Consider the following 17,828-nt stretch of genomic DNA (forward strand, 5'->3'; position numbering starts at 1 on the left):
AGTTTTGGACATTATTTCTTCAAACAATTACAATAACTATTAGATCCACAATTTGAGGAGGTGTATTACATGAGATTTGGGACATTTACTGGGAAAGTCTAGGAACCTGGAAATTGGAATGATTACATGTATTTGGATTCACATATAGCTGAACTCATTGGGCACAATGAGTCTCCCTTGATTTCATAAGCAGTTGTTTCTCCCTGTGTGAGGCTGTTCCTTCATTGCTGGTATTCAACTATAGGATGAATCTCAAAATCATTATCCTGAGTGAAAAAAAAGCCACACAAAAATACACTGTATGATTCCTTTTGCATGAAACCCTAAAAAGATAAAACTAATCTAATATTGACAGGTGTAGAGAGAAACAGTTCCCAGATGGAGGTGTCTGAACAGTTTGAAAAGTGATCCAATATACTGGGGCTCTCAATAGATTGCCTCAATTACTCACTCAGATAAGGTTTGAATACAAGAATATCTTCAAGAGGGACATTATGTTCCTCAATATTTTATAAAATGATCACTAGCCATATGAGGGTGAATGCCAGGTAAGTACACCTCCCCCAATTACTGCGAGGATGGATCAGTGTGAGGTCAAGATTAAGGTGAAGAAATTGTATTCCTTCACTTACGTGGATTTACCGAGCATCTAGGAAGCCCAAAGTTATTATCAGAGGAGAAGGATATGGTCAAACATATACTACTACTTGGTCAGAACAGATGTTCTAAACTCTGTGCACTTTGCCTGGCAGGTGTACACTTGCCTCTGCACAGCTTTGAGGCTTATTAGACAGTTCAAGTTTGTTGTACCTGCCACACACTCTGCAATTTTAAGGCCTTTAAGGTATACTAAAAGTCACTGCTTTGAGGAGCTTAGAAAAAGAAGTGAAGAGTAACTGAATTCTGACAGTGTCTGTCTCACTTCTCTCTCTCTCTCCAAATCCTAAGGGGTGATCCTAGTATAAGTTACCCCTGAAGGAGATACACACTATCCTCAGGCCCTGTCCGAACTTCCTTACTGGCTCCAGGCCCATAATAGGAATAAAAAACCAGCTATGTTCAGAGTAAAATTGCAAGAAATCCAGAAATTAAAAAACCGAAAACACAAAAGGAACTCAAGATCTTGCCCAATAAAGCAGAAACTAGGTAGCACATAAGGGGGTGGATCCTTACCATATTAGATTAGGAAGGATGAATTATGTTTGGATAGGCTCAAATTAATCAATATGAGTATACTCCCTGTGGACTCAGGAGCAGCCCATGTTGCATTTCAAAGCAATGAAATATGTATTTTCTCTAATGGGATACTGACAAATGTTTTTTGAAACTCTTAGAGTGTTTCTCATGTGCAGCCATCTTTTGTGGTGATATGAAGGGATCAGTGGTGGTGGCTCTTTGATCATGAAGTTCATTGAAATGAAATAGATGGGTATTCTACTAAGATGCTTCTTGAGATATATATCTATATACATGTGAAATTCTGGATCTTGTGGGCAGAAAACGAACACAAATCACCACAACAGGGATTTAGATTCTCTTTCTAAATCCTTGATATATCCTACTTTATAGACAGGAGGCTTTGACTAAAGGGAAGGCTGGGTCCCTTTGACAAAATTCCTCATAACTTGGTCACAAGAATATACAATTAAACATTCCCCAAAAGTCCCCAAGGGAGACCTGTGGCCACATACCCATCAACTCTCCTTCAAACTGGGTTTACAGTGTATGGTGGCATCATTGGAAATTATGGCTGCTACGATTACAGTCTCACTTAGGGGTGGTTCTGAAATGTGTGGTGAAAAAAAAATCTTCCCAGTGGGTAGAGTTTAAGGAGGTATATTTAGTTCACTTTGTGAAGAACTGACATGTACTTGAGTTTCGATTTATACTGATTTATGTCCAGTAGCTCAGTGAGTTGACAGGTAGTAGGGGGCTAAACAAGAATAAGACTGGAAAATTGGTGACCAAAAGGTCTAGAAGAGACACATGCGGATGGAATTCTAAGAATAGGTATTGAATGGGGTTTATAAATGCTTAACGGAGGATAGGATATCAGAGGGAAGAGAACAAGTGAGGTGTTGGGTATTTATTCCTTTGGCTCTCCGTGCTGAGCCATGTAATGGGCATTCACAATGTTTCTCTTCCTAAGACCACAGCTCTCATAAGGGTGGCCTTTTGTGCTAAGTTCTGATAATGTCACCTACTCTCACTACAGCCCTGGGGGCGATAATAACTCTCTACCAACACTAGTTACAGGATGCTTCACTAACCCTACCCACATTTTTAGAGCCCTATTTATTAGACTCTCCTCAAGTGTCCCATGGTTTCTTGACAACTGACACCTGTTTCTTCAGGGGACCCTGACTAATAGGCCCCACAACAAGCCTGATCATAAACTCCATGGGGGTAGGGAATTTACTCTCTTTTATTTGATGTTGCTATCCCAGCACCTAGAATGATGTCGATTGTACAGTCAGTTTTCAATAAATGTTTGTTAAACGACATATGTGTGACCACTTTCTCTCCTTCGTGATCTTTATGTTAAAGTCTATTATGATTGATTTAATATAGTTTAACCAGCATTCTTGTGCTTTTGTCTGTAATTTGGTAAAGAATGACAAAGAATTATAAACGTCAGCAAAAAGCAAGCAAACTTGTCGTTATGTGCATGGAAATCCAAGATATTTAACATAAAAATTTATGAAACAATAAGAGAATTCAGCAAGAATCAATGTTAATGTAGAAGACCCAACAGATTTCCTATAAACATCCACCCCTGGAGCACCTGTGCAGACCCTCAGTAGAATCTGCACACTGGGCCCCAGGCGCGCCAGGATGGGGCTCAGGGGTTGGTGGGTCCGGCGGCTGTAAAGGAACAGGGTGGAGGTCCCAGGTTGAAAAATTGTAAAATTATAATTTTACAGCTATATAATTTAACTACTTCAGTCGGCATGTCTTTTTCTTTTTACAAAGTCAATTTTCCTACCTAACTCCAAATTTTTTTCACACCATCTAAGTAATATTTTAATATTTTCCATATCCAATCCGTATTCAAATTTCCCCAATTACCTCCAAATGACTTATGAAAAAAATGCTATTTTAATCGGGAGCCAATAGCGGACTACCCTTTGCATTTGACAGCAGAGTTCAGGCTTAACCCTTAACCTCTTCGGGCTCGGAGGACCCTGGGCAGGAGAGATTTAAGAACACCGTCCTCCCGCTTTCGCGGAAAGGCCAAAAGTGACTTGAAATGTAGACGCGGAGGCCTATGGGAAATGTAGTTTTAAATAGGTGAGGTTCACCGCCTGGACTCCGGGAAGGGGACGCCACGCTCCTTCTGCGCATGTGCAGCCGTAGCCTCCTCGTTTGTCTTCTCAGGACTCCAGAGAACCGTTGGGGAACTTTGGGGTGTGCTCGGAAAATGCAGGGTGCGCACCGAGGGCGAGGGACTAGCTGGGAAGGGTGTGCCTGTGCTTGGGGATGGGAGCAGGAAGTGTCTGGGACCTCGTCGCCCCCCGCGGCGGTGTATAAACCCGGGCGGGCCGTCAGAGCGGGTAAGGCCGATGGGGGAGACCCCGGCCCTCGGGCTGCCGGGGGGCGCAGGTGTTCGGGGCGGTCCGGGATGCCCGAGGATCGTGTGACCAGCCCGCCTGCAGCCCGACCGGAGAGAAGCCCATGTCGGCGGCGGTGGGTGCGGGAGGGAGGAGTGCGTTTATCAGGCGGACGGTGACCGTGGGTCTGCGGTGGAGCCCGAGCTCTGGAGCACTACAGGCCCGGTCAGTGCCAGCTCTGTCACCTGTTAGCAGGGGCGACAGAAGGAACCTGGGCGAGAGTCAGGGTTCTCATCTATAAATATTAATAATGATTGTTTCACGGCGACGTTTGGAAACATAGATCACTATTTTAGACAAGTGCCAGGTAGGAAGCCTTAAGTAAGTGACAACTGCTGTTATAGTTAGAGGACGCTTTGTTTTTTTACTGGATAGTTTAATGTACCCTGACAACCACTTCACCAGAAACCGAGGCTCGGGTCGGTGGCCCGATGTGCTCGAGTCAGGAGCTCCCAGCCAGGGAATTTGGATTCGAGGGCAGGTGTGCTTGGCTTCAGTCTCAGGCTTTGTCTGATGTCACACCTGCCCAAGACTGGCATTACAGCCTTCACAGCACTTAGGAACATGGCCTGTCCCTGCGTCCCCAGGGATGTAAAGGAAAGGATGTGGATGGAATCCCACCATGTGTCACATGTATCCTGGGATTTCTAGTGTCTCTTCAGGTCCCTTGGGTCAGACAGAGGTGCCTGGCCCCCTCTGCATTGTCAGGCTTTCTGTCCTTGAAGTCTGACGTTATAATGAATTCTAAGAGTCAGCCTTTTTGCCCCTAAGATGAATTTATTTCTCAGATCCATGTCCCAGTTGCCTTGAAACAAACCAGCCCTTGTGAGGCAGGAAGCAGGGGGCCTCTGTGAGGGAGTCTTACCTGGAAGAGAGCGCCCCTCTGACCTTAGACCTCTCTCCAGAGCTTCAGAGCAGAGACAAGAGCCCAGAAAGGAGCAGATGCTAGATTTGCAAGATCAGAAGCAGGTCTTGATCCTCCTGCCCAGAATGAACCAGACTTGATGATGCCACCTTCAGGAGCCACCACACTGTGTGACAGTGGGGCATTTGGGCCGTCCCTGGGAAGTACAGGTGAGCTGGGGTGGCCCAGGGGCAGGCTGCTCAGGAAAGCCTGCTTTGTTGGAGAGCCGTGAGGGCAAGGTCTGGGGGTAAGGGACAACCAGGCAGAGGGAGGAAGTTCTGTCTCCGGTCCCCTTAAATGGCCCCCGCTATTTACAGATGCGCTGCTGTCACACATGTCCACCACCACATGTGACATTAGTGACGTTATCCTGATGTCACAGGATCCAAGAATGATGATCTGTGAAGAGTTTTCCAAGGTCACCTACTTCTAACTCTTTTGAAAGATTTAAAGACATTGGGCCTGAAAATTTCAGTGACTTGTCCAGGGAAACGCAGTTTGTGACAGTTCACTCTCTCACAGGTAAGTTACCAAAAGCATCTATCGAAAGGGCCTTTTGAGAAATACTTCCCAGCTGAAATGAACAATTACAAATTCCTGCCTTAAATCCTCCCATCTCTTTTACTAGGCTTTCCGTGGATTGTGTATACCAGGGGTTGAATAATATTACTGAGAAAAATAGATAAATGATGCATACTGAGCATTTTTCTGCTAAGTTAACTTTAATGAAGGAATAGTGTCTTGTCGTTTGGCGTACTTTAATTCAACTGATCGGTTGTTTTTATTTCTTTCTGTTATCCAGAAGGACGCATGCGTTATTGTTAAATCAATCGAGTAAAGTTTATGTTCACTCAGTAAAAAACTGCAGATTTCAGCTCCATGGTCATTTCAGAATCACACAAAGACAGGTGTTGCTGCCTGTCCATGATCCTTCTTGTGCCTTTTCAAGGCCCAGAGGGCCCTGTGCCTATGGGGAGGATGATCCCCAACTGGGGTGCTGAGATTTGAGGAGGTGAATCTAAGAGCTGTAAGACAGCTAAATCTCAGGACCCCTGTCTTCTTTCTGTCCCCTCAGCTGAACCACAGTCCTCTGTACTCGCCCAGGAGCCACAGAGAGTGAACATCCCTCAGGTGAGCTCTTTATTCATTCCCCACTTTATATTGTAATGGATTTATAAGGTTTAGCAGGATCCATGCATTAAAGGAAAAGGAGAAGTTGAAATAGTAGAAATCAAGTCAGTCTTGAGGAAAAATATAGCGTGTTTTACTATTAATTGTGATGTTGGCTGTTAGCTTTGAGTGGGTAACCTTGTCAGGGTAAGTAGTTTCCCACTAAGCTACCTGTTTCAATCTCTTTACTTGTGATTGGGCTATTCAGATTCTCTGTTTCTTCTTGATTCAGTTTTGGGAAGTTGTATGAGTCTTAGAATTTATCTGTTTCTTCTGGATTGTCCAGTTTGTTGCTATATAGTTTTTCATAGTATTCTCTTATAATCCTTTATATTTCTGTGGTATCTGTTGTAATTTCTCCTCTTTCGTTTCTAATTTTATTTATTTGAGCCTTCTCTCTTTTTTTCTTAGAGAGTCAGGCTAAGGGTTTGTCAATTTTGCATATCTTCTCAAAGAACCAGCGCTTTGTTTCACTGATCTTTTCTACTGTTCTTTTTTCTTTTTTGGTTTCAATTTCATTTATTTCTGCTCTGATTTTTATTATTTCCCTCCTTCGGCTGACTTTGGGCTTTGTTGGTTCTCCATTTTCTAACTGTATTTTAAGATTGCTTATTTTAGATCTTTCTTGTTTTTTTAAGCTGGGCCTGTATTGCTATGAATTTCCCTCATAGGACAACTTTTTCTGCATCCCATATGAGTTGGTATGGTGTATTTTCATTTTCATTTGTCTCCAGATATTTTTGATTTCTCTTTTAATTTCTTCAATGATCCATTGGTTGTTCAGTAGCATGTTGTTTAGTGTCCACATATTTGTCACTTTCCCAGCTTTTTTCCTGTAGCTGATTTCTAGTCTCATAGCATTTTGGTCAGAAAAGATGCTTGATGTGATTTCAATCTTCTTAAATTTATTGAGGCCTATCTTGTTTCGAAACATATGGTCTGTCCTTAGAATGCTCCATGTGCACTTGAGAAGAATGTGTATTCTGCTATTTTTGGACAGAATGTTCCATATATATCTATTATATAGTCCATCTCGTCTAGTTTTCCATTTAATTCCACTATTTCCTTGTTAACTTTCTGTCTGGATGATCTATCCATCGATGTAAGTAGACTGTTGGGGCCCCCTGCTATTATTATGTTGTTGTTAATATCTCTTTTTAGGTCTGTTAATAGTTGCTTTATGTACTTTGGTACTCCTTTGTTGGGTACACGTATATTTATAAGTGTTATGTCTTCTTGTTGGAGTGTCCCTTTTACCATTATATACTGCCCCTCTTTGTCTCTCATTGCCTTTTTTATCTTGAGGTCTACTGTGTCTGATATAAGTATTGCAATAACTGCTTTCTTTTGTTTGCCATTAGCTTAGAGTATCATCTTCCGTCCCTTCACTCTGAGCCTGTGTTTGTCTTTAGAGCTAAGAGTGTTTCCTGGAGGCAGCATATTGATGAGTCTTGTTTTTCAGTCCATCCCACCACTCTGTCTTTTGATTGGATAATTCAATCTATTTACATTTAGAGTGATTATTTATATATAAGGGCTTAACGCTGCCATTTTATCACTTGTTTTGCAGCTCTGTATTTCCCTTGTTTCTTGTCTTGTGTATTTTGGACTGCCAGTTCAGTTTGGTAGTTCTCTATGATGGTTTTCTCAGTTTTCTCTTTTTTGTGTGTGAGGAAGACTGGCCCTGAGCTAACACCTGTAAGCAATCTTCCTCTTTTTTAGCTTGAGGAAGATTGTTGCTGAGCTAACATCTGTGGCAATCTTCCTCTGTTTTTTGTATGTGGGATGCCAGCACAGCAGGGCTTGATGAGAGATGCATAGGTCTGTGCCTGGGACCTGAAGCTGCAAACCCTGGGTGGCTGAAGCAGAGCATGTGAACTTAACCATTATGCCACTGGGACAGCCCCTCAGTTTTCTTTTTTTCTGTATCATTTGTGTCTCTGTTCTGATTATTTGTTTAGTGGTTACCATCAGGTTTGTATAAAAAATCTCGTAGATGAGATATACCATTTTCTGATAGCCTCTTATTTCCTTGGTCTAAGCCAGTTCCATCCCTTTCCTCTTCCTCTGATTTGTTGGTCATAACACATTCTGTTTTGTGTTGTGATTTTGTGGTTAAAATCACAAGATTATAGTTATTTTTGATGTTTTCCGTCCGTTTATCTTTCATGTCATAATTAAGTTTTTGCTAACCTGTTCTGGTAGAGAGCTGCAATTTTCTGACTTTGGCTGCCTATTTATCTCCTTGCTCAAGGCTTTGTGAACTCTTTTTTTTCTTTTTCAGGTATGAAGGTCTTCTTGAGCATTTCCTGTTTGGGGTGTCTTGTGGTGATGAACTACCTCAGCTTTTGTTTATGTGGGAAAGTTTGTATTTCTCCACCATATCTGTAGGATATTTTTCCCTGGATAGAGTATTCTCAGCTGAAGGTTTTTGTCTTTCAGAATTTTGAATATCTCATTCTACCTTCTCGTAGCCTGTAAAGATTCTGCTGAGAAATCTCCTGAAAGTTTGATATGGTCTTTGTAAGTTATTTTCTTCTGCCTTGCTGCCTTTAAAAATATTTCTTCTTTGTCACTGACTTTTGCCAGTTTTACTACTCTATGCCTTGGAGTAGGTCTTTTTACATTGATGTAATCAGAAGTTCTGTTAGCGTCTTTTACTTGTAATTCCTGCTCCTTTTCCAGGTTTGAACAGACTTTCTGCTCCTTTCTCCCTCCCTTCTCCCTCTATAATACCCGTAGTTTTTATGTTGCATTTCCTAATTGAATCAGATATTTCTCAGAGAATTTCTTCGGTTCTTTTTAGTCTTAATTCTCTCTCCTCCTCCATCTGAAGCCTTTCTATATTTCGGTCCTCCAGATTGCTAATTCCGTCTTCCATAACGTCAGCTCTGTAATTCAGGGTATCCAGATTTTTCTTTATCTCATTGTGTTTTTCATCTCCAACATTTCTGATTGGTTTCTCTTTGTAGGGTCAATCTCTTTTGTGAAGTATTCCCTCTGTTTATTAATTTTATTCCTGATTTAATTGAACTATCTGAATTTTCTTGTAACTCGTTGAGTTTTTAATGTTAGCTATTTTGAATTCTCTGTCGTTTACATTGTAAATTTGTGTGCCTTCAGGATTGATTTCTAGGTGCTTTTCATTTTCCTTCTGGTCTGGACTATTAATATATTTCTTCATACTATTTGATGGGGTTGGTTTGTGACTTCACATAGATAGTATCTGGTTGCAGATTCCACCTGCCACCACTGGAGGAGGTTCAGGAGCTGTGTATTCTGAGCCTGCTGTGATCCCTGGTGTCTGTGCTTGTCCTTTGGAATCTATGCTGACAGGACCCATCTGCGATTGCCTGCTTGTAGCTGCTGCTTTGCTAATGTACGCACGGGCACTCTAGACGGGGTCCCTTGCCCTGGCTGACTGGCTGAGCTTGTGAGCCCAGCAGGGGGAGGGGCACTTCTTTTGCATGTGCCATCCCGTGGGTGTTCTCTGTTTGCCCTCGCTGTCTGTCCTCCTGGCGTGCTGGCTTCATGAAGACAACCCCACAATAGCTTAGCCTCCTCTGTGGAGCTTTCCTATGGGATGTGAGGGAACTTGGAGAGCGAAGGCATTCCTACAGAGTCTCCCCCCAGGCCCCTCTTTTCTCAGAGCTGTGCATGGTCCTGTGCCCTAGGTCATTGCTGGGGAGGGAGAGGAGATCCCCTTACTTCCTCCTCCTTCCTCCTGGGGGGTCCAGCACCTCCACCTTCAGGCATTTGGCTGCATGGGTCTCTCAGATGTCTTTTGTGTTGTGTGCCTGTCCTCTGTTGGTTTATGAATGTCCTTTTCATTCTTTCTTAGGGAGGAGAGTCTAAGGGAAGAGCTCACTCCGCCGTGATGCTGATGTCATGCCTGGTCATTCTATTTTTAAGTTTTTGAGGAATCTCTGTACTATTTTCCACAGTGGCTGCACCAATTTACATTCCCACCAGCAGTGTATGAGGGCTCCCTTTTCTCCACATCCTCTCCAACACTTCTGTTTTCTTTGTAAAGATTGGCACCTGAGCTAACATCTGTTGTCTATCTTTTTTTCCTTCTTGTTCTCCCAAAACCCTCCCAGTACATAGTTGTATATTCTAGTTGTATATCCTGGCTGTGCTGTGTGGGATGCCACCTCAGCATGGCTTGATGAGTGGTGCCGTGTCCAGGCCCAGGATCCAAACCGGCAAGACCCTGGGCTGCTGAAGTGAGTAGCGCACACGAACTTAACCACTCGGCCATGGCACTGGCCCCTCTCCAACACTTCTTATTTCTTGTCTTTTTAGTAATAGCCATTCTGATGGGCATGAGGTGATATCTCATTGTGGTTTTGATTTGTATTTATCTAATAATTAGTGATGTTGAACATCTTTTCATGTGCCTGTTGGCCATCTGTATATCTTTGGGAAAATGTCTGTTCAAATCCTCTGCCCGTTTCTTGACTAAGTTTGTTCTTTTGTTGTTGAGTTCTTTATATATTTTGGATAGCAACCCCTTATTGGATAAATGATTCGCAGATATCTTCTTCCAATTGCTAGGTTGTCTTTTCATTGTATTGATGTTTCCTTAGCCATACAGACGCTTTTTAGTTTGATGTAGTCCCATTAGCTTATTTTTTCTTTTGTTTCCCTTTCCTGAGGAGACATATTCAAAAAGACACTGCTAAGAATGATAGCAAAGAGCTTACTGCCTATGTTTTCTTCTTTGGAGTTTTATGGTTTCAGGTATTACATTCAAGTCTTTAATCCATTTTGAGTTAATTTTTGTGCATGGTGTAAGATAATGATCTACTTTCATTCTTTTGTGTGCGGCTGTCCGTTTTCCCAACAGTGTTTATTGAAGAGACTTTCCCTTCTCCATTGTATGTTCTTAGCTCCTTTGTTGAAAATTGGCTGTTCCTAAATGTATGGGTTTATTTCTTGGCTATCAATTCTGTTCCATTGATCTGTGTCTGCTTTTCTGCCAGTATCGTGCTGTTTTGATTAATACAGCTTTGTAGTATACTTTGAAATTAGGGAATGTGATGCCTCCACCTTTGTTCTTTTTTCTCTGGAGTGCTGTGGCTCTTTGGGGACTTTTGTTGTTTCCAGTAAATTTTAGAATTCTTCTTTCTATTTCTGTGAAAAATGTCATTGGGGTTTTGATAGGGATTACATTGAATCTGCAGATTGCTTTAAGTAACATGGACTTTTTCACTATGTTGATTCTTCTAATCCATGAGCACAGAATATCCTTCTATTTCTTTATGTCTTCTTTAATTTCTTTCAACAATGTCTTATAGTCTTCAGTGTATAGGTCTTTCACCTCATTGGTTAAATTTATTCCTACCCACTTAATTCTTTTTGTGATTGTAAATAGGATTGTATTCTTGATTTTTTATTTCTGCTCGTTTGTTTTTAGTTTTTTGATGGATTCTTTAGCGTTTTCTATATGTAAAATCTCATCATCCACAAGTAGTGACAGTTTTACTTCTTCCTTTCCAGTTTGAATATGTTTTATTTATTTTTCTTACTTGATTGCTCTGGCTAGGACTAAGAAGGGTGAGCGTGGGCATCCTTGTCTTGTTCCTGCTCTTAGAGGGATAGCTGTCAGTTTACACCATTGAGTATAATGTTAGCTGTTGGTTTGTCATATATGGCCTTTATTATGTTGAGGTACTTTCCTTCTATAATTATTTTATTGAGAGTTATTATCATAAATATGTGGTGAATCTTGTCAAATTCTTTCTCTGCGTCTGTTGAGATGATCATGTGATTTTTATTCTTCATTTTGTTAATGTAGTTTATAACATTGATAAAGAATACTGTTGTAATCCTTTGTATTTCTGTTATATTGCTTGTGATTTCTTCTCTGATTTTATTTATTTGAGGCTTCTCTCTTTTTGTCTTATTCTACCTAAAGGTTTGTCAATTTTGTTTATATTTTCAAAGAACTAGCTCTTAGTTTCGCTGATCTTTTCTATTTTCTTTTTACTCTCCATGTCATTTATTTCAGCTCTGATTTCTAGTAGTTCCTTTGTTCTCCTGACTTTGGGCTCTTCATTTTTCTTCTTTTCTGATTCTGTTGGATGTATTGTTAGATTGTTTATTTGAGATTTTTCCTGTCTCACAAGGTAGGCCTGTGTTGCTAGGAACTTCCCTTTTAGTACTGCTTTTGCTGTATCCAATAGATTTTGGTACACTGTATTTTCCTTTTCATTTGCCTCCAGATATTTTTCCATTTCTCCTTTAATTTTGTTGTTGTTCCAATAGTTAATGAATAGCACGTTGTTTAGGCTCCACATATTTGTGACTTTTCCAGCTTTCTCCTTGTGGTTGATTTCTAGTTTCATACCATTGTGGTTGGAAAAGATGCTTGATATCTTTTCAGTCTTCTTAAGTTTATTGGGAGTTGTTTTGTTTCCCAACAAACAGTGGATCTTTGAGATTGTTTCATGTGTACTTGAGAGAAAATGTATATCCTGCTGCTTTTGGATTGAATATTATATATGTATCTGTTCAATTCATCTGGTCTAGTGTTTCATTGAAGATCAACGTTTCTTTGTTGATTTTTCTCTCTAGAAGACCTATCCATTGATGTAAGTGGGGTATTAAAGTTCCCTACTCTTATGGTGTTGCTGTCAGTTTCTCCCTTTAGATCTGTTAATAGTTGTTTTATAGACTTTGGTGCTTCTACGTTAGGTGCATATATATTAATAAATGTTATGTCTTCTTGATGGATTATCCCCTTTATCATTATATAATGCCCATCTTTGTCTCTTGTCTTTTTTGGCTTGCAGTCTATTTCGTCTGATAGAATTATGGCTACACTCACTTTCTTTTGGTTGTCATTTGGTCGGAGTATCATCTTCCACCCCTTCACTCTGAGCCTATGTTTTTCTTTAGAGCTGAGATGGGTCTCCTGGAGGCAGCACATTTTTGGGTCTTTTTCTTAACCTGTCCAGCCTCTCAGTCTTTTCATTGGTGCATTCAATCCATTTACATTTAGGATGATTATGGATATATAGGGACTTACTATTGCCATTTTATCTTTTGTTTTATGGTTGCTCTATATTTCCTTTGTTTCTTTTTCCTTGTGTTTCTCACTACAATTTCAGCTTGACGGTTTTTGGTGATGTGTTTTTCAGTTTCCTCTTTTTTTATGTTTCGTGACTCTGCCTTAATTTTTGTTTTGTGGTTACCATGAGGTTTGTATAAAAGGTCTCACAGATGAGATAGTTCTTTTTCTTCTGATAGCATTTTTGCTTCATTTGACTAGGCAAGTTCTGTCCTTTTCTTCTTCCCTTGCTATTTTTGTTGTCAAAATTCTTTCTTTCTGTATTGTGAATATGTTACCAAATTGGAATGGTTAATGTTATTTTTAATGCTTTCTTTCCCTTTAACCTTTGCATCATAATTGTTTACTAACATGTTCTGATACAGAGTTGCAGTTTTCTGATTTTATCTATTTATCAACTTGTTTAAAGCTTTGTATCCTTTGCCTTTTCATTTCAGACAGGAGAGCTCTTTTTGACATTTCTTATAAGGCAGGTCTAGTGGCGATGGACTCCCTCAGTTTTTGTTTCTTCCTCACACTTTATTTGTCAGCTGCAGCAGTGGACCCCCAGCTGTCGCAGCACCCAAGGACACAGAGCTGATTATTACAGTGTTGATTAATACAGTCCCTAACTAGCTCTCAAATACTTGTACTTTTCTGCATCCTTTCTGAAACCACCCTAGTCGAAGTAAGCAACTAAGTAACTGGATGACTTTAATGACCTCATGTCTCTGATCCTCAATTTCTTGGTTTGTGAAATGAGGCAGTTAGAAGGAACACCAAGTTTCTTCCTTCTCTATATTCTGTGATTATCAGAATCTACAACTATGGAGAGACTCAGGGAAAAATCAATTCCAATGTTTTGGGAAACCATCTCACTTTCTCCATTTAAATTAACTCTTGGGGTGACTGAGATTGTGCCTCATATCCTCTCATAGCACTGCTCGTAAGGACAGTCTCAGAATCTTCAAGACAACTTAAAAGAAGGCCCTTTCTCTTAAATAGGAATCTGCCTTATGCCATGTTTTGAGCTGTAGAAAATATTTTAGAATGAGATTCTAGTGTTGGTAACAAATTTATCTACATTGCTAATTCATCTGAAAGCTCCTATTCTTGAAAATGTCCCATGTGGGGGTAAAGAAGTTCCATGTAAAGGTTTAGTCCATTTTTGTTGACAATCTCTTGAGTGGATGTTAAAAACCTGGATAACAGGATAATGTTCATGGAGATTGGGGGGAGGGACAGTGATGAATGAGTTTGGTTGACTTTCAGCAGTAGTAAGGTCAAAATGAAAGCATTATAAAAGAAGAGTAGAGATTTAGGTCAGGGCTTTCTATGAAAAACAAGTAAAAACCATAAGCAGATGGAAAAAGTTTAAGTGACACAGTATGGCAGATTCCACTGATGAGTTTAATAGGCAGCCATTTTAGTGGCACAGAGAGTAGACTGATTCAAGGGACAAGAACCAAAAAGCAAGGGGTCCCATCCTGCCCTGAGGATTATTTTGTTCTGAAGTGTGTTAGCCCAGCTGAGTGAAGACCTGGGGAGGATGTCGTAGATCCTCTAAAAGGGGCATCCATCAGCTGCAGGAAGATGTGCCATCTCTCCCCAAAGCTCATTAGCAGATTGGAAGTGGCATGCTGCATTACTCTGATTAGCATTAATTTTATAATTCTAGGCATAGAACTTTCCTCCACATGAGTCAGCCTTCACACAAAAACACAGACGCACATGGTGTGGATAAAACACAAGTAACCTTACTGCTGCTTCCCATCTTCCAAGGACCCAGTGGGAAGGAAAACGTGGTTCCCTAGCAAAGAGGGGAGTTAAGGGCTGGAGTTTTCCAGCTCTCCAAGCTGGGTGCAGGTCCCACAAATCGGGGAGAAGTGCAATGCCATCTTTCTGGCAGACCAAGACTTTGGGAAAACTGGGTCCTTCTGATCTGGTTAGGGAAGACGCAGTACTTCCAACAGCCACTGCAGCAAGGCAACAGCAGCATTACAAGTGAGATGAGGAACGTTACCTCAGAGCCTCCCAGGGAGAGAGCATTGAGGCCCCTACCGTTTATTGGGATAACTGGTTCCTGGCCCTTTGGAAAATACCCAGTCATCCCAGGGCTAGACTTCTCAGGAAAAGTAACTTGCCAATCCCTTTAAAATTTGCAGCTAAAACCTATCTACGCTTTTATTTGTTACATATATTGTTGGGGCTTCACTTCAAACTGCTATATTACAAAACTGTGTTTCAGATAACTTTAAATCCATGGCAGTGACTTTCAAATTCTTTTGATGGCAACTCACAAAATAAATCTATAAATTATTTTTTATCGTAAATCAGTATATACGCACACACACCAAAGGAATATAAAAATTTTATGAAACTGTTCTTACCTTTTTACGTGTAATACACTCTAATATTATCTATTCCATTTTGTTTCATTGTTTTTTAAGTGCTTGTCACACTCTCTAGAATTATTTCATAATCCACTAGTTGGTCAGGACCTGCAGTTTGAAAAGCACTATTTTAAAATTATTGCTTCCAGGTACCCTAGCCGGTAGTCTGGTATCCAGATTTTTAAAAGGCTTATTAAAATGCATCATCAAAAAGCAATATTTGCTAAAGGACCCTCAGTCTCTATAAAGAGCACTCTCTTGGGGATTCCAACCACAAGTTACCAGATAAATAACCAGCTTTCCTTTGCAGAACTGAGATGTGAGCTCAACACCAAGTAAAAATGACATAAAATCAGAACAAAGTTGGAAAAGGAGGACCACCTCCAAATGCAATATGTGGTCCTTCTGGGAAACATGACGCAGCCTAGAGTGAGATGAGGGGGACAAAACAGAAAAAAAACATTAATGGAGAAAAAATCAAGCTTGTAACTTCTGTCTCCAGGCTTCACAAGGTGCACTTGTACTTCCAACCCTAAGAGACAGAGTGATGTTCAGCATGACTCCATAATCCTGTGGCCTTGAGAACCTCAGCAGACATCAGTTAAGTCATTTAAGGATAACTGCAAATTAAATTAGTTCATCCTAACTCTATATGACTCCACTCATAGGTGGAAGTTAGTATATTGATAAGGAGATCTGATCGGTGGTTACCAGGGAAAAGGGGGGGTGGGGGGAGGGCACAGAGGGGGAAGTGGTGTACCCACAACGTGACTAACAAAAATGTACAACTGAAATCTCACAAGGTTGTAATCTATCATAACATTAATAAAAAAAAAATTAGTTCATCCTAATTACGCAAAAATGATAAATTCAAATAAGCAAGGTAATTCAATTCTGAATTAAAAATTTTTTCAATCACTTGACATCTCAAATCAAAGCAAATGGGTAATGTTACCAATTATATCAATTCGACTCTATATTTCAATACATAAACATATGATGAACAATTAAAATTCTTATGTGATATGCATTTAACTTGTTAACATTTATGCTACAGTAGGGAACCACACTCGAGAAACAGGGTCATGTCCTTGAAAACCAAAGAAGGTTATCACAAAAGAGTCTTTGTAAGAATCCAGCAACAGGATGAGTCCCCAAAATCTATTAAATAAACTATCCCACAGGAAAAGTGAGGCAGATCACACTAGTAAAGGCAACACTATGGAAGCTTATGCAATAGTTATCAAGGGAAACATTTGATACATAATAAAAATATTTAGTTTTAGGAAGCAGTATGATAGGCTCTGATATGGTTGCACTTATGAGTACAGGACTTTCATAGGAAGGAAAGAAATGGAAATTCACTGAATGTTTGTGTTTTGTCATGCATCACTAAATACCTTCGATTACATTATAGCATTGGAAACTAGGAAGCAGAAATGTTAAATAACTTGTTGTAGGCCACACAGTAATAAATGACAGAACTAGGACTTAAACTCCATCTTCTAATTACACATCCATTATTCTTGTCACATCAATACCACTTTATCCTGAACTAGTACTCAAAATATGATAGTGCTTAAAATATTTGCTTAAGCATTTCTTAGGATTTCTGATCAAGGTCAATTCAAATTCCAATTTCAAGGCTAATGAATAAGAAAGTGACCTTTAAAAGGAAAAAAATACGTAAAAAATATACATGCATTCCGGGTGGCATCATGAATCTTCAAACTTTCGATATTCTTTGTGTCTCGTGTAAGGATGAAAAAAGTTATCTATTGCTGTATAACAAACCACAACAAAGTAGAGTAGCTTGAAACAGTAACTTATTCTTGTCTCTTATTGTTCTGTGGATTGGCTGGGATTCGCTGGGCAGTTCTTGCTTGGGGTCTCCTAGGAAGTACAGTCAGATGTCAGCTTGGGCTGAAATCCTCTTTGCCTCTATTGTGCTGGATGTCAAGATGGTTCATTTCTGTGTTTGCTGAGGATGCTGGCTGTTATCTTATTCGGGGCTGCCAACTGGAGGGCCTGCATGTGGCCTCTTCGTGTGACTTGGGCATCTCTCAAAGTGGTGGCTGGGTTCCAAAAGAAAGCATCCCAAGAGGATATATTCCAAAAGACCAGGCTTCTTACAGCCTAGCCTCAGAAGTCCCAGAAAGTCACCTCCACAGCATCCTATTGGTTGAGCCAGTCACTGAGGCCTAGGGGGAGGGATGTAGACTCCATCTTTTGATATGAGAAGCAGCAGGCAATAAGGGAGGGAGGGAGACTGCCCATCTCACCTTAGTCTTTAGCCTCCCATCTGGCATCTCTACTTTACCCAACTGAGTTAGAAGGGGAAATAGATGATACAACTACAATAACACAAATTATTGTGTGGTGTTTTCTCTATCTCTTTGGCACTCTCTCTTTCTCTGGAAACACAGCACTTCTTGAATGAATGGATAAATGAGTCTCTCCCTTTTCCTCTCTACTCCTTTTTTGCCTCCTCACCTTTCTTTTCTTCTTTTTAACTGCAGATGAAAGGTTAAAAAAAAATGTGTTAAGCAGCAACATACTCTAATTAGTAAATCTTATAGTTAGTTTCTACTCAGATCTCCCATTTCATGTCTACCTGCCCGATTCAGTCATCGTCCTATCAGGGAAGGTGATAAGAATGCAAGCAAAGGAGAGAAGAGAGGGAAAAATGGGAAAGC

At 40.4% G+C, this 17,828-nt stretch overlaps 1 protein-coding gene across 2 annotated transcripts in view; it reads left to right on the forward strand.

Annotated features, from left to right (window-relative positions):
• LOC138922107 (ATP-binding cassette sub-family D member 2-like) overlaps window positions 1-17,828 on the forward strand; it is a 284,371-nt gene that overhangs the window by 231,515 nt on the left and 35,028 nt on the right. Inside the window, exons 8-11 of one of the 2 annotated variants that reach the window (XM_070258930.1) lie at window positions 4,517-4,685; window positions 4,833-5,037; window positions 5,591-5,646; window positions 15,635-15,732. In XM_070258930.1, the coding sequence (XP_070115031.1) occupies window positions 4,517-4,685; window positions 4,833-4,948 (285 nt within the window). In that variant the 3' untranslated portion in view covers window positions 4,949-5,037; window positions 5,591-5,646; window positions 15,635-15,732. Of the gene's footprint in view, window positions 1-4,516; window positions 4,686-4,832; window positions 5,038-5,590; window positions 5,647-7,969; window positions 15,061-15,634; window positions 15,733-17,828 lie in introns of those variants that run through there. The other variant, XM_070258931.1, reaches the window with a different exon arrangement.

This window comes from Equus caballus, unplaced genomic scaffold (assembly GCF_041296265.1).
Source record: "Equus caballus isolate H_3958 breed thoroughbred unplaced genomic scaffold, TB-T2T haplotype2-0000451, whole genome shotgun sequence".
Lineage (NCBI taxonomy): Eukaryota > Metazoa > Chordata > Mammalia > Perissodactyla > Equidae > Equus > Equus caballus.